At 48.1% G+C, this 16,534-nt stretch overlaps 3 protein-coding genes across 4 annotated transcripts; all 3 read right to left on the reverse strand.

Moving 5' to 3' along the window:
• Positions 1-77: 77 nt before the first annotated feature.
• On the reverse strand, positions 78-4,058 carry LOC136965664 (uncharacterized). The gene is made up of 5 exons (XM_067259850.1): positions 3,907-4,058; positions 2,992-3,648; positions 2,588-2,800; positions 500-2,392; positions 78-245 (listed from the first exon to the last, which is right to left on the reverse strand). Exons 2-5 carry the CDS (start codon positions 3,586-3,588, stop codon positions 165-167), a joined length of 2,784 nt encoding a protein of 927 aa, XP_067115951.1. The 5' UTR covers positions 3,589-3,648; positions 3,907-4,058; the 3' UTR covers positions 78-164.
• A 937-nt stretch (positions 4,059-4,995) lies between these two features.
• LOC136965415 (serine/arginine repetitive matrix protein 1-like) lies at positions 4,996-8,450 on the reverse strand. Of its 2 annotated transcripts, XR_010879291.1 has the most exons (4): positions 7,584-8,450; positions 7,060-7,293; positions 5,480-6,930; positions 4,996-5,031 (listed from the first exon to the last, which is right to left on the reverse strand). XR_010879291.1 is itself a non-coding variant. In XM_067259557.1 (3 exons), exons 1-3 carry the CDS (start codon positions 8,172-8,174, stop codon positions 5,653-5,655), a joined length of 2,103 nt encoding a protein of 700 aa, XP_067115658.1. In that variant the 5' UTR covers positions 8,175-8,450; the 3' UTR covers positions 5,106-5,652. The 2 variants fall into 2 exon arrangements, 1 of the variants encoding a protein (XP_067115658.1); XM_067259557.1 differs by lacking the exon at positions 4,996-5,031 and having other exon boundaries at positions 5,106-6,930.
• Positions 8,451-8,838: 388 nt separating this feature from the next.
• scrn2 (secernin 2) lies at positions 8,839-14,243 on the reverse strand. The gene is made up of 9 exons (XM_067259369.1): positions 14,211-14,243; positions 13,360-13,522; positions 12,858-13,039; positions 11,576-11,775; positions 11,193-11,408; positions 10,806-10,971; positions 10,107-10,287; positions 9,576-9,732; positions 8,839-9,233 (listed from the first exon to the last, which is right to left on the reverse strand). The coding sequence occupies exons 2-8, from the start codon at positions 13,519-13,521 to the stop codon at positions 9,580-9,582; spliced, it is 1,260 nt and encodes a 419-aa protein (XP_067115470.1). The 5' UTR covers position 13,522; positions 14,211-14,243; the 3' UTR covers positions 8,839-9,233; positions 9,576-9,579.
• Positions 14,244-16,534: the final 2,291 nt, after the last annotated feature.

Genomic DNA, 16,534 nt, shown 5'->3' on the forward strand with positions numbered 1-16,534 from the left:
TGATGCCGATTGGTTATATGGTTTGCAGGATGTCGTAGGAGTATCTTGTGAAATACAGACATGACTGAATCAAAATGTTCAATGACAGTTTCCGCTGACATAGTAGAGGCAGTGACAGAAGGCTAGGGTGTTGAAGGCAACGTACACTTGCGTTTTAGGTTAGCCTAGTCCATTTCGTCAGCCATTGAGACGGTTTCTTTCGGTTGAATTGGATTCTGCTTCATCTTCAGGTTGAACTCTGCAAGCTAAAAAATGACAGACACGCAAATCATCAAATCCAGCACCTACTCGATAATAACACTTTGAACGACAAGTGGTGTGAAAAGCCTGTTCTACATTAATCCACTGTTAATTTATTAATAAGTCTCAATTGATACACTGGGATTCAAAGTGCTGCGGAGACAGAAAATTGTTGATTCATCCCAATGTGGATACATTAAACAATGACACAAGATCTATCTATACAATACAAATCATTAGCTTCAAAAGTATCACAAACCTTTTTCTTCAGTTGAGCCTTCATCTCCTCTTCAGTCATAATTCTTTTCTCTGAGAGAAGCAGGGGTTTCTCGTGATGGATCTGTGTGTTCTGCTGTGTGGCTGCTAGACCACGGACCCCCTGAGTAGGGGCTTGGGGCTCTGGTAAACGGAAGGCCTGGGGCCCTGGAGAGCTGAAGGCCTGGGGCCCGGGTGTGCTGAAGGCCTGGGGCCCGGATGTGCTGAAGGCCTGGGGCCCAGATGTGCTGAAGGCCTGGGGGTTTGTGGTGTGCTGGGGGCCCCGTGCATTCCCCTGAGAACCCCCACGACCCACCAGACCCAGACTGAACCTCCTTTGCCACCGAACTTTCTGATACTCGACCCTTTTCTGGGTCTTCTTTGATTTGTTGACCTTCTTCTTTACCACCACCAGCGTGTTCACATTCTTGTTGCTCGTTTTCATCTGGGGCTCCAGAAGACAGCGGGGCCTCAGGTGATCCATCTCCTGGCCTTCACTCAACGAAAGGTCCGGATTGAACAACTCGCTGAAGTCCTCTGGCTCTACGTAGGCAGTGAGCTGGTTGTATGCGTCTGTATGGGTAGAAGCTGCTGAAAGCTCATTATAATAATGCAAAGGATTGACAGGGTTTGGAGGAGGATACCCAGAGGGGTAAGGGGAGGGGGGCATGACGCCAGGTGGGAAGCCCCAGTTAGGGAGACTCGCCCCGGGATAGTGCCTACTGAGACATGCAGTGTATTGGGCGTTGTGGGCTGTAGTGTAAGAGGGAATCACAGGAGGAGGGTAGGGGTATGGGTAAGGTAGGTTTGTGGGGTATTGACCATCAGTGGCTTCCCTCGATCTGCTCCTGTTTTCGTGTCGGTCTCCATTTCTGTCTTTGTCCCCGATTCTTTCTCTGTCCTTGCTCCTGTCTCTGTCCCTGTTTTTACCTCTTTCTCTATCTTTATCCCTGTCTCTATCACTCTCTCCATCTCTGTTTCTATCTCTATTCCTATTCCCATCTCTTTTTCTGTCTCTATCTCCATCTCTGTTTCTGTCTCTATCTCCATCTCTTTTTCGGTCTCTATCTCCATCTCTTTTTCGGTCTCTATCTCCATCTCTTTTTCGGTCTCCATCTCTGTCCCTATCTCTGTCTCGTGAGTGTGTGTCTGCAGAGGTGCGACTCCTCTCTCTGATGTCCCTGGAAGCCTTGTCTGAAGAGTGCAGCTGGTGAGGGGGGCTGGGGCCGGGACTACTCGAGGACGAGGACGAACACCTGTGAAGTTCCAGCAAACGCTCCTTGAGCCTCTCCTTGTCCTTGTCCTCTTTCTTCCCCAACAGCCTCTCCTTGTCCTCCTTCCTCCCAAACAGCCTCTCCTGGGTGCGGTCAGTCAGCCGGCCTAGCTCCTCCTCCCCCAGGGTCAGCCCGATGGTCTGCAGGAGGCCTTGGAGTTGCCCATGACTCAGCTCATTCTCAAGCCCCGGTTCCTTCCGGCGTTCCACCGGACCTGGAGACCTGGATCGAGTGCGAGAGCCAACATGGCTGCCGGTTGCACTGTTAGTGAGTGGCGACAGGGAGCGACTGTGGTGCTTGACCTGGGATCCGTCCAAGCCGGTAAGCTCCATCCATCTCTCTCCGCTGGGGGAGCGGCCGTGGTCTCTCCGAGGAGCTCCAAAGTGGTCTCTCCGAGGGGCTCCAAAGTGGTCTCTCCCTTGGCTGTCGCTCCTGTGGGACCCTTGAGACTGGATGTCCAGAGGGGAAGGCGAGCAGGGAGGCAGGGGATTCCCACGTCCGTCGGAATCACCGTTGACGATCTTGGCCAGCCTGTCGATGTCGACGCCCCTGTTGAGAATGTTGATGAAGCGCTGGAAGCCCTTGGCGGCGGGATCCTGCTCTGGGTCTGGGCCAACGGGGTTCTGGATGAGACGGACACAAGGAGACCAATCATGAAGTACACCATCAAGAAAACATAAGGACTCATGACCTTTACAACCATACAACATACACTATTGGGTTTGTTAGGTCTTTGTTCTAAATTACATATGAAACAGACAACATCGTGGGTTAAATGCTAGAAATAAATATAAGGTTCCAGAAGGAATGACGCGTACCTTGTCGTTCGATGTTGCAAGCAACGTACTGCGACGATGGTGCATCAAAGCTGTCACTCTGCGTTTCACTGGAGGTTCTTCTTTGTACTCCGAACAAAAGCCGCCCTTTAGATCTTCGCTCAAGATGGAATTATTCCTCCTCTCCAGAAAGCTTCGGAACCTTCTGGGTGACTGGTCGAGGCTTTTCTGACAAGCAACCGGCTTGGAAGAGACCTGGTCAAAATTGTAGATTTAATTTGGTTAACGCCTGGTAGCAGAGTGTGTTAGTCACTTAATAAGGATTGATTTTTGCTTTTGTAACAGTGTCTGTAAAAGAAACAAACATTATAATACTGGCATCTTGTCATTTATTAAACCTACTTAGATGGTAACTTCCTAAATAAAATGCAGTAAGTAGAGCTTACCCTAGAAGGGTATTCCTGCCACCTCCTCCTCTTGTTTAAGATGGCGTTCACTCTTTCTTCTAGAGGCAAACCACCTTGTGCTTTTTCAGCAATGAACGTTTTCTTGCGCAGGATCTCCTGTTCGATCAACAGCAGCTCCTTCTTCTTCCTGGCGAGCTCCTGGTCCCCCTCACTGAGTTCCAACACGCCCCCGTCTACAGCTTCTCCGTATAGCCCTACGTCCAGGCCTGGGATGAAGGCAGCGCTGCCAACGCACACTGGATTCTCCTCCCTCACTGAATCCCTCTGAAATATTCGATCTCTCTCCCTCCCGCTCCTCAGACCTCTCTCCCATTCCGGGTCAGTCTCCATTCCCGGATGTCTCTCTCTCATGGGATCCCTCAGCCTGAACGCATCTCTTCCTCTGTCTCTGTAGAGATGTGTGTTCTGACTCCCATCAAGGGGGTCTCTGCACTCCCTCCCCCCACTACTCCACCCTGGGCGGGTGTAGGGTTTTCCAGTGTTGCTGCTGGGCATCGAACGTCCGTTCCCGGTCCTTTCCTCAGCGTCATCCAACGACCATGGCTGAGGTGTTCCAATCGCCCTCCATTTAGACATGTCTTATTCAGACACCTTTGGTTTAATTGCCTCCAAGTTGAAATGTGTTGAAAACGTTCACTACAAAGCAAAATGAGAGTGCTTACTAACTAGCTACATGGCTTTGTATGTATTCACTCCATGCAGATGAAAATGTTAAGCAGAATTTCATTAGCCATAACTCGAGAATTGAATTAACCAATATAATACCCAAATAAAATACAACGTGAGTATTAACGCTTTAACAACAGGATATTGCGCTTGAACATTACACAGTAAACAGAGAGAAGGTATAGGTATCTCACCATTACAATAAAATAGATGTAAATCATTGTTTACCTCCTACAGTACACCTTTCAAGCGAAGTTTCGACTGTGGAATTTCACAGGCCACTCACAAATATCGTTATTTTCAGGAAAACGAAGCCACAAAGGACTTATGTTGAAAATGTCATACTTAATATGACATGCGACATGTTTTCCATAACAAAACTTGATAATATCTAACAAATATCTATCCCAATGGCTACTTTACATAGCAGCTGGCTGGCTAAAGTAAGGCTTCCTTTGGTGCTACATGAGAAAAACATAACAATGATTAAGCACTACCGCCACCGTCTGGGTGGATGACCAAATAATCGGAATGGTTTTTATTGCCATGTAAATTAACACAAACACAAAATTTACTGTGGCAGGAAGGTGCATACAATTAAAATATACGGATCTTAATTAAAAAAATATACATATATATTTTTAAGTCCAATACTAAAGAGTTAAACATGTCCTAAAGAGATAAACAATGTAAATATAAAATATAGAATATGAAATGTTAAAAGATTAAATCGGGAAGCATAGTGCAAAATGAATTGTTCAAAAAGGTGGTGAATTATAAATATAGAAAAAGTGTTCTCAGTGCGAGTCCTTGGCCTTGTTGAAGAGGCCAGCAGCGGATGGGAAGAAACTGTTCTTATGGCGGGAAGTTTTGGTCCCGATGGACCACAGCCTTCCGCCTGAGGGGAGTAGCTGGAACAGTGTCCAGGGTGGGAGGAGTCGGCCACAATCTTCCTCACTCGCCTCAGGGTCCTCGAGGTGTGCAAGTCCTCGATTGTAGGCAGATTGCAGCCAATCACCTTCTCAGCAGTGCGGATGATACGCTGCAGTCTGCTCTTGTCCTTGGCAGTGGCAGCAGCGTACCAGATGGTGATGGAGGTGAGGATGGACTCAATGATGGTGGAGGTGCAGCTGTTGGTGTACAGGGAGAAGAGCAGAAGGGAAAGGACGCAGCCCTGAGGAGATCCGGTGCTGATGGACCGGGAGTCAGAGACGTGTTCCCAGCTTAACGTGCTGACAGACAGGAAGTCTGTGATCCACCTGCAGGTGGAGTCAGGCACGTTCAGCTGGGAGAGCTTGTCCACAAACAGGATCCTGGCGTCATAGGCACCCTGTTCTCTCCTGGACTTCAGATCTAGTGATGGGATGTGTATAACGTGAGAATAGTGCCAGATAAACCAAAACAAACCAATGTGTCAGAACCTTTTATTTGAACCACATTGGAACATCTACAAAATGTGTATAAATTTGCTTCAGGCAATATATTCACTTTTTTAGAACAAACTTAAAACATTTTAAATACTCATAACAAAATACAGTGGGATTTGAGGTAACGCCAATTGTATATGAAATTCACATTTGTTGACATTCAACTCCCATTTGAACACCTTATTCTGTCAAATAGGAACATTTGTCACCATAATGTCATTTGACTAATGGCCTAGTCACTCTCGACAGATAATTCAGACAATTCCCTTCAGCGGCTCTTTAACTGGCTCGTTTTTGTTTTGTTTCAGAGACTCAGATCCCTTCACAGGGACCTGGGGAGCAACAATTCCTCATTGCTGGCAGTTCATCCTCACCTATTAGCACGACATATTTATCACTTCTTATCTTAGTGACAGTCCGAAGCTCCTCTTTCCTGTTAGTGTTTCACTGTCACATTTGTTCCCGCCTAGCAAAACATTCCGAGGTATTGTTCCTCTTTTTTCATCTTCTTCGATGCAGCGGGAGTGGTCTGCAGACGGCGGGGTCGTCACCACCCGTGCGGTTGGCTAGTTTCATTCCAGTGGGCCTGGCTTGGCCCTTGGAAGCTTGCGTCTGGAGGTGGAAGGTAGCCAGGCGGTGGGTAGCATACCTGGGTGTGGCTAAAGGCCGCAGGAGAGCCGTCAAAGTAATATGGCGGATTAGGATGATGCTGAGGATACGGTGAGGTGTAAGGCAAATATACATGGGGACTAGGTGTGTACCCCCAAGCAGGGGGGATGGGGTGGAGGCTTAAATGCTGTGCCATGTATTGAGGTTGCTGAGGCGCGGTGTAAGTTGAGGTCACGTCTACAGGAGCAGGAGCAGGGTAGGGCATGGGTCGGCTAGGAAAGGCGCGTGTCAGAGTCGGGATGGATTGTCCCATAGAATTCTCTAAACAACTGTCCTGATCTTTGTCCCGGGAGTCACTGTCTCTAACAGCGGGGTGGACCTCGCCGCTGTCCCGAGATGCCTTCCTCGGAGAACGCCGGTTCGGTAGAGGGCTGGGACTGGTACTGTCTGACGATAAAGAGCTATGGTGCTGTTTCTGCGAATGCTCCCTCTCCCTCTGTTTGTCCCTCTGCTTCCTTTTTCTCTCGTCCTCTGTCCTCCCTCTCTTGGTCTCCGTGTGCCCGTTCTTGCCGTACAGTCTCTCCTGGATGCGGTCCGACAGCTGCCCCACCTCAGCCGCCCCCAGGTCCAGCCCGATAGTCTGCAGGAGATCGTGCATCTGCCCGTACTTGTGCTGGTCCTCGGGGTTCACGTCCTTCTTCACCTCCGCCGGGAGAGACTCTGACCTGCGGCCCGTTGTTTCGTTCCTCGGGGGCGACTTTTCTCTCAAGAGAGAGAGTATGTGATTGTCCGCTGCTGTTCCGACCGTCCTCTCTCCACTTGTGGAGCAACTGTGGTCCTGTGGTGGAGCTCCGCTGTGGGACCCTTGCCGTGGTGGAGCTCTGCTGTGGGACCCCTGCCGTGGTGGAGCTCCGCCATGGGACCCTTGCCGTGGTGGAGCTCCGCCGTTGGACCCTTGCCGTGGTGGAGCTCCGCCGTGGGACCCTTGCCGTGGTGGAGCTCCACCGTGGGACCCTTGGCCACTCCCTTCAGGCTGGAGATGTCCGAGCTCCCCATCTTCACACGGAATGTCGTTGACGATCTTGGCCAGCCTGTCGATGTCCACGCCCCTGTTGAGAATGTTGAGGAAGCGCTGGAAGCCCTTGGAGGCGGGGTCCTGCTCTGGGTCTGGGTCAACAGGTTTCTGGATGGGACGGTCACACTCAACTTCGAGAACCTTGAAGAAACAAGGGAACCATCAGTAACTACATACCTAACAGTACATGTGACAGACGGAAAAATAGCACAGATTTGTTTTTCCTAAAAGCAGTAACAAGTGATTGCTCCACTCGTGTTTGGCGGCAACCTTTTGATTTGACGGCGGTGCAAAATCAGGATGACACCTCCGCTCCATCAGATCCTTCACTCTGTGTTTCAACGGATGCTCTTCCTCTTTCTGCTTTGGAGGGCTCTTCTTCAGGTACCCGTCCTTTTTCAAGATAGAAGCATTCATCCTTTCCACAAAGCTTTTTGCCATTGTGGGTGGCTGGAAGAGAGCTTTGGTCTGCTGAGGAGACCCTTTAGTTGGCTGTGCAGATGCCTGGTCAAAAAAAGATAATACAAGCCAAGGATATTAGTCACATTTGGTTTTTATTTTGTATGGCCTTTCCGCTTTTAAGGGATAGGGATGCCTGTCTTAAAAGAATGTAAGGGAGATAAAGGGTGAGGACAAGCAGGAAATGACCTGGGATGGATTCGAACCCAGGCAAGAACTGTAGTCTCATTTTATGACTGCTTCAATCTGCCCTTTTGATTACGAAACATCTCGACTTCGCGGAGCAAAGCTCTGTGATCCTAGCGCTACAAAATGAAATATGAAAATATACACACCTTTGCAGGACTTTCTCTGGTCTTCTTGCGGTTTTGTAAAATTCCATTCACCCTGTCTCTAAAAGGTACATCTTTAACATACTGGGTTTTGAGTTTGCTTCTGCTTTGAGTTTGAATTTTCTGCTGCGTGAGGTCATCTTTCACTTCTTCAGCAAACTTTCTTTTATTCGACTCTTCAACTTCCATCGCCTTTAAAATAGGTGCCACTTGTTTCATCGCAATGGAAGCCTTTTTGAGGATGATCTGCTCCTCAATCAACTGCAGCTCTTTCTTCTTCCTAGAAAGCTCCTGGTCGTCATCGTTGAGTTCCACAGGCTGTCCATCTACGTCCATGTCAGGGTCCATGGTGAGGGAAGTACTTCCATCCTTCTGTGGGTCTCCATCCTTCAAGGGTTCACTCTCATTTTCTGGACCGCCCATCTGGACCATGTATGCATCTGTACTGTAACTCGTATCAATGGAGTCCCTATCTTCCCACCCACCACCAGTCCACTCTCTGCTGGTGTAGTCTCCTGCACCATAATTGATGTTGTAATATCGAGCATCGTTCATTGTACTTCTTGGATAGTACTTGGCTTCCCTTACGTTCATTGTGGCAAAAGTTAGTAGAGATGGGCTTTCATGTCACGTTCTGCACTGACAGAAGAAGCGCAGATACGTGCATGTATCTCCTTCAAGCTCGTAAACGTTTGGCTGATGATTAATGAAGAATCAATACAAACAGGAAGAAAAAAGGCAAGTCTGTTTACCTTTTTTGTCGAATACTTTTAACCGACATTTATAGTTTTGCAGGCTTTTCTTGCCAGTTCTTCCGTTTCTTATTCGTGGATTGAACAACTATCCTATAACAGTGCTTGAACTGCAAACAAAATTATTGAGGTATTTTGGCTTCGTTTCGAAATGTATGACATTTCAATCACATTATTTACTATGTCCACCGTGTTCATCGTCTTCTACGCCATCTGTTTTCTTCTTTGCCACTGTTTAACTGACGCACATCCGCTTTGAAACATCATTACCGCCACCTTCAGGATGGAGTACTTAACCCTTTATATCTCGAGTTGAAAAGGATAGTAGGATTTGGAAAAATCCTACCGTTGTAACGTGCATGATAGACATACCACCATTGACAGTGTAACTTGCTGTATTAGTGTAACACGCTGCAGAATGTGTTCTTTCCAAAACCACAGCATTGCATTTCTCAATCCAGTCCTGGTTCTCTCTGCATACATACATCCATCAGATCACAAATCAGTCGACAGAGCACATTCTTTATTAATTCTTTCACGAGAGGGCAGCCAGTCAACAAACTCCTGTTCACTTGCAACAATGAGTAGCATGTTAAATACAAATACTTACAATAGTTGTGCGATACCACAGAGCTCTACATACCCACCTGTGTGGTCTAGTTCACATACTCACTAATGTGGTGCGGTCAGTGTTCCCTGGAGGTGACAATATTAATGATGATTAATGATATTCCAATCACATGGAAACTTTAAGCCTTTTAGTCTGTGATGAATGATGGAATGACGTCAGGGATATGAGTGCATTAGAAGGGAGCCGACTGAACAGGGGACACAGGATGGAACAGTCCCCTGGTCAATCTCCTGCTGTTCTGCAAGCACAAGCAGTCTCCACATGAGGGCGCTGTAACCGAGAGAAAAGATGGTTCCTGTGAGTTGAGTGTCAATCTTTTACACCAGAACACTTGAGCATTTTAATTCAGTTTCATGATTAGATGAGACAACTTTGGAAAATGGAGCTGTCACGCAAAAATATTTCTCGTAGATGCAGTTCAGCCCACACAAATGTGCCCAGGCATTTGTGTGGATGAACTTTGTATAACCAAATTAACAAATGAGTAAAACATTCTAATGAGATCAATAAGATGTATTATTTTTCATAATAAATGAATTTGATGGAAAATGGTGGTAAGAATTTCCAAACAATATCACAAAAACAAAACGCATACAAAATGGAGGTCCCTACCTTCTCACTGGTAGAACTTTATCTCTGTGTCGACACAGTCAAAGAACAGGTCTCCCAGCTCCTCCCCTGGCAGTTCTCCACTGAGCATGGCCAGTATGTCCTTCAGACACTGGGACTCCAGGTCCCTCAGGATCTCCTGCAGAGCGTCCCCCTTCTCCTAAACCAGTCCCAGACACACATGCGCAGACACACAGATGTATTGGCAAACGGTATAAAGTCCATCCACATTTACATTTAGTCATTTAGCAGATGCTCTTATCCAGAGCGATTTACAGTAAGTACAGGGACATTCCCACCGAGGCAAGTAGGGTGAAGTGCCTTGCCCAAGGACACAACGTAATTTGGCACGGTTAAAATGCAGTCCCAGGGACTGTTCCGGTCTGAATAAAAGCCCAATTCCCTAACCGCTCAGCCATCGGACCCCCACATGCTAGCACGCCACCGTGATATCCATTCAGCATTTCACACCACCACAGAGAGCGGTGGTGCGTTATCTACGAATGGGTGTTTTTAACTACCAATGCTACACACCGGGTTGGTCTCCATGTTGCTAAGCGCCACCTGGTGGGCTTTGTACAGGCTGTGCCGACGATCCACCCGGCTGTGGAAGCGAGGCTGCTTCCTCGCCGGGTCGTCCGAGCCGTACTGCGGGGACACCACCCTGGACACCGGGGTCATGCACTCGGAGAAGACGAAGGGCTTGAAGATAGACCTGCCGCCCAGAGAGAAGACCCCACCCGGGGGTTGAAGGGGAAGAAGGAACAGGGAGGGGGAACAGACACACAGAGACAGAGAGACTCAGTTCTGCCTGAGGGTGGGAGATTCGCAAAGAGAAGATGCAGAGAGATAAAAGGGAGAGAGTATCTCAGTCTGAATCTGAAGGACTTTCAGATCACCTCAGGGGAGGTTGTTCCTAAACAATCTCTAGCTTTTCACCCTTTATTATGTGAAAGTATATACTTTACAGGTTGTTAAAACTTAATCTGAAGTTAGCTCTCTGATAGTACTCTCTGTGAGATTAAAATCCCACAGTAATCCTCCCTAGTTTCCTGAGTTGGCTCATTATCAATTGAGCAACTGTAACTGATTGCGTCACTGACATGACGCAATCCTTCCATTCGTTTTAGATCACAATGAACAGTCAACAAGGGTCTAGGCCCTAGGGGGCAGTGGAGACACTGGTATGGGACTGGGCCATGATATGGTTTAGGGCCTGGCCCTGGGGCTCACCTGGAAGGGTCTGGGGTGGCAGTGAGGAAGTGTATGCAGGGCAGGCTGGGGTCCCTGGGCAAGATGGATACCATGCTACCAGTGGTGCAGAATCCCCCGGAATCCATGCAGATCCCACTAGGCTTGTCTCTAAGGATGGACATCATCACCTCTGCTGTCATGGAGCCTAGGGAGGAAAAGAGAGGGGGAGGAGGAGAGAATGGTGAGTGTGGTAATCAGGGATACAACAATAACCATTTCAATCATTTGTTAATTACCCTGTGTGTACACTCTGAAACGTGTCTTTAAGTACTTTGAAAAATAATAAACAAATTGTCTGGTGTTTTATTATTATTGTTGTTAATTGGATGAGACAACCACCGTGGCTTTTCAGCCGGTGTCCCTCACCATCATGCTGCTGGAGCAGCTGTGTGCCCCCGCTGTAGCGCTGCTTGGCCAGCTCCATCCTGGCTGGGGGGTTCTCAGGACCGAACACCTGGGAGTAGTTGAACTCCCCCTCCCCGTTCCACCAGCCCTGGGCCTGGGCCACGCTCCGCAGCTCCGGGTGCTCTGCCGAGATCTCCGTCCCGATCGTCAGCTGGTTGGAAATGTTCTTCACCCCCTCTACAGGCGACAAACACAACCCCCGTTGGATTTCTCCTATCCGTTGTCATTTTCACCCGTTCGCATTTCATTCGCTTCCGTCACGACAACCATTCCCCCTTCCCCCCCCGAAATTAAACTACCGTTGGATGACACACCCTGCAGGTGTGACTGTGACCGCGCCTCACCTGTTACTTTCTGCGCCACCCACAGCTTTCCGGCGGTCTCCAGGACCCAGGCCTCGTTGCGGTCGACCAGGAGAAAGGTGTTGTGGTAGCTGAAGGGCTCAGGGTCTTCCCTGCAAGGCCCCCCTTGGCCGTGCTCCTCCAGGAGGCCTGTGATGACCGTCAAGGCCCCCCAGGCATTGTCCCCACGCTCCAGACCTAAGCTGCCAATCAGAGAGCACACCTGGGTCACATGTCACTTGCAAACTCAGTCCGGGAATTCAGTCAGACACTGGGTTTAGATTAGCTCAGGGAAAGGTGCCACCATGGCTGACTTGTCAAGAATTTGACGTGTTTTTTTTTATTTTATTCAGTCACATGTCAAAAGCCTAGTATCCTGATACCATAGACATTCCTGGCCAATGATCTGTCACAGATAGTGAGACAACAACATCTGTCTACAATGATTCGTTTGGATGCACTCCACAATGTCTGAGCATAAAAATATCAATCTCCCTCTGGCTTCATAGAGATCGTAAAAGGATAAGAACAGACTACTTTACCTATGGTGTGTCATGTAACGCTTATGACCAAGAATAGACAACTTTATCAGTGATCAAGCTCAAGGCAATAATAAACTAGTGTCCTCCAAGTAGTCTAATCCAGCCAGCATCACTTACTTGACTAGCTCTAGTCGTCTTGCAAAACTCCCAGAGTCGACAACACGTAACACACAGACAATCCCCCAAAAAGAAGACAATGCTCGTTGATCATTTTGCGGACACCGAATTCAGTCAAGTGTTCCACGGGAGCTCACAGTGGGTGTGCGGGGGGGGGGGTCTTACTGGACCAGGTCCATTCCAAAGAGGGCCTCACCAGGGCTCACAGGGGGTGTGTGTTTGGGGGTGTGTGTGGGGGGTGTCTTACCGGACCAGGTCCATTCCAAAGAGGGCCTCACAGGGGGTGTGTGTTTGGGGGTGTGTGTGGGGGGTGTCTTACCGGACCAGGTCCATTCCGAGGAGGGCCTCTCCAGGGCTCACAGGGGGTGTGTGTTTGGGGGTGTGTGTGGGGGGTGTCTTACCGGACCAGGTCCATTCCGAGGAGGGCCTCTCCAGGGCTCACAGGGGGTGTGTGTGTGTGTGGGGGGGGTCTTAGCGGACCAGGTCCATTCCAAAGAGGGCCTCTCCAGGGCTCACAGGGGGTGTGTGTTTGGGGGTGTGTGTGTGGGGGTGTGTGTTTGGGGGTGTGTGTGTGGGGGTGTGTGTGTGGGGGTGTGTGTTTGGGGGTGTGTGTGGGGGGTTCTTACCGGACCAGGTCCATCCCGAGGAGGGCCTCTCCAGGGCTCACAGGCTCGCGGGTCCACACCGCTTCGTTACCGATGCAGACGCCCTGGTCGTTGGCCCCCATCTCGGCCCCCCAGAGCCAGGCCGGCCGGCTCAGCACCACGGCGTGGGTGTGCCCTGCCTGGGGGATCTGGACGTAGGTGCACTGCAGAGATGAACACACACTGGCACTTCATTCCAGCACATTGACGTCGACAACGTTTCCGGTGGATACTTAAATTGAATGTATGAAATTGTTTACGAGCGCGCATGCCACAGGACGGTGGACAAAATCCACTATGTGTTAGCTTATTGAGCTTGCTGAAGATGGTTAACTGAGCATCCTCCATCACACAGCATGGTGTCTTTTGTCCTCGTTTAACCGGGGTGAGTTCCTCCGTGACTTTTACAAAAACGAGCATCACGGGTGGGGTTTGCAGCAGAGCCAGCCAGAAAGCCAGCTGGCAGTAGGGGGGAAGACCATACCTCTACCACGGCCCCTGCTGGGTGAGAGGCAGCAGGGTAGTAGACCACCTCCTGGACTTCATCTCGAGGACGGTCCGAGTTCTTACCGAAGATGACGTGGTCGTCATGAGAGCCGGGGGGCAAGGATACAAAACAGTCACATGAAAGGGGCGGCTCTGCCATACTGTAGGACAGAAAGAGGAAATGATTTCATGATCTAGTTTAACAACGTCTGAATGCAATCACTCAATAAGTGAAAAAGTGACAGAATTGGGACACACAAGAACACAGTATCAGTCTACTTGTCTACTACTACTACAAAAAAGAAAACTTTGACATGGTTGGTATAATAATCAAAAGTAAGGCTCTGTTTTGTTCAGCCTATACACGTCAACACATCCGAAGAGATCCCACCCTTATGTAAAACCGAGTCCGATTTCATTCAACTAGTGCACGGTATACAACTGACCATCCCTTCTTAACAGACAGATTAGGAGGCGGTCTTGTGCTCTGCACTTTATTGACTGTAATCTTCTCAAATCCCGATGGCACGTTGCTGTATATTTCGCTCATATCGTCAGTCACTAGGTAACGCTTTCACAAAGAATCCGGAAATAATTTAACAAAGTGTCCGACGTCTTATCGAGCCATTCATAAAATCAGCTGTAGTCTAATGTTGAGAATGTGATCAGATAGGGCCTATGTCGCTTTACGATGTGCCCGTCGCTGTCATTTCCCTATTAAAGAAGATAACTAAACAAAAACAAAACGATCACTTATTTTTTTTTCGTGGGGTGGTTGACATTATAATCGGTTGAGAAATTGGGCAACTGTAACTACTGACATGATGCAATCCTGCAGAAAATTGTTACCTTTTATAATCGCAAGACCGGACAGCTAGCTGCGAGAAGGCAGGTTGGAGTGGTACTGTACCACGTGACCAAATCCAAAGGTCTATACTTAAAGGTCTCGTCTCGTCTCGACTGGCCAGAGTATTCCCAATTTGTTTGCAAAAAATACAGTGCAAAGCGAATGCATACTGTAGACTGTACAACACAGATAGATTGGACACATGACAGTAATAACAGGGGGAAATAATAGAGACAGATGTTAAAAAATACATTCGGCCTCACATATGGGTTAAACAAGCTCTATTTAGAATTTTGGTTATATAAGTTGTAAAATAGAAACGTATGCATGTAGCCTATGTCATTATTTTCTGTAAGTATTTTAGTGTTTCAGTGAGTCTTCTGAAGTCTGACATACAATACGTTTTTAAAGTGTTCTTTACATTTTCATAAAGAAGCTGCAGACTTGCATCCGTATTTTACCCCTAGACCCGAAACAATAAATTCTCATTCTAAACCGACCCTCTTCAGGATTTAGGAACGGCAGTTACGTCACTTAATCACAAAAGTGACACGGAGGCTTGTAAATCTGGCACTCCCAGGACACTAACCTCCACACCCAAATGTGGTTTGTCATCACCTGTCCTGTGCTAGACTATCTTCGTCAATGAAATGGCAAACAGAACATCGTTTGGCACTAAACGCAGAAATTATAGGAACCTGTTTGGCAGCATTTTAGGGACACCACATACCAGACAGACTGTGCGGTTTAACTGACGTTTAAGACTTCATTATCATGACGGTATTGATGAATGGGTTAAATGTAAACCATCTCTGAGATGTAGACACTTAAGAGTTTAACGTCAAAGTTGTCATTAATTATTTATGCCCAAAGCACAAGCCGGATGGCTGTAAATGAACCACACATGGAAGCACATTTAAAAACCAACATGACTAATCTTGATTTGTTGGCCAAGTTTCCAGTTTTTTTTTTGGGACATACTACATAAGCACCTGGCTGTAGCATTGCTCAGCTATGTACAGCTTTGTGTGGGGCGTTGAGTGCTCAGAGGAGAGAGGATGCTAAGGCAACAGAGTGCTGAGTGGCGTTTCCTTGTGGCACTGGAGAGCGCGACTTGGAATGTACTCCATAGATGGCTGGAGGTTCAGATTCCAGGGAGAAGACAGCCTGTTACCTGAATGTACGCTTGGCTTCATACCCACCCCCTCCGACCTTTCATCTCCCCGAGCTCGCTGACAACTTCTGCACATCCTGTCTGTGCTAAGACACAAACACTAAAAACGCCATGAGCAGTAAACATCGACCTCAGCCAGAAAACGGACACACCCGGTAACACACACGGTAACACCTCACGCACACGCACACGTGCACTCGTGTCCAAACTCCAACTCACATCTATGCGCATGCACTCGCTCACACAGTCTTGCGTGTACGCGCACACATGCTCACTGACACACACCAATACTTAAATTATACTTACACACTTATGCACTTACACCCAAACACACACACACACACACACACACACACAGAAACTTATACTTACACATGACACACAAAATACACACATACACAAGTGCAGACTAAACATAACAAACACACTGTGGGCGTATGCAAAAGTATCAAGCTCTCTCTGAAAACAAACACTGCAACATGACGTTGTGTACGTAACACGTAATTATAAGGTTAACTCGGGGAAATCACTACCAAAACAATCTTCATATATGAAAACCAATAAGGTTTCTTCTTTATTACATGAGACATACTGTATTACAAATACCCTTTTAGTAATTTTTTTAGCATTATCTTATAATGCAAAAAAATTATCTTATCCATAGTGACTTACAGTAAGTACAGGGACATTCCCCCCGAGGCAAGTAGGGTGAAGTGCCTTGTCCAAGGACACAACATCATTTGACACAGCCGTGAATCGAACCAGCAACCTTCTGATTACTAGCCCGATTCTCTAACCGCTCAGCTACTTGACCACCCTTAAAAAAGGTGAGGTTCCTAACTTCTTCCATTTCAGTTTGCTCCTGACCTACAATGGCCTACTTAACTGTTCCACGAATGAAGTGAGTAGGCTATCTAGCTAAACTGCTGTTAGCTGCTTTCCCGTCTCTCCCAGACAGAGAGAAAGACGGTCAAACTTGGAGGCCAGGCCTTTCCTGGAGAGAGAGACAGACAGACTGCGAGGCCAGGCCTTTCCTGGAGAGAGAGAGACAGACAGGCCTCACCTGGAGAGAGAGACAGACAGGCCTCACCTGGAGAGAGAGACAGACAGGCCTCACCTGGAGAGAGAGACAGACAGGCCTCACCTGGAGAG

Source organism: Osmerus mordax, chromosome 21 (genome assembly GCF_038355195.1).
Source record: "Osmerus mordax isolate fOsmMor3 chromosome 21, fOsmMor3.pri, whole genome shotgun sequence".
NCBI classification, from domain to species: Eukaryota; Metazoa; Chordata; class Actinopteri; order Osmeriformes; family Osmeridae; genus Osmerus; species Osmerus mordax.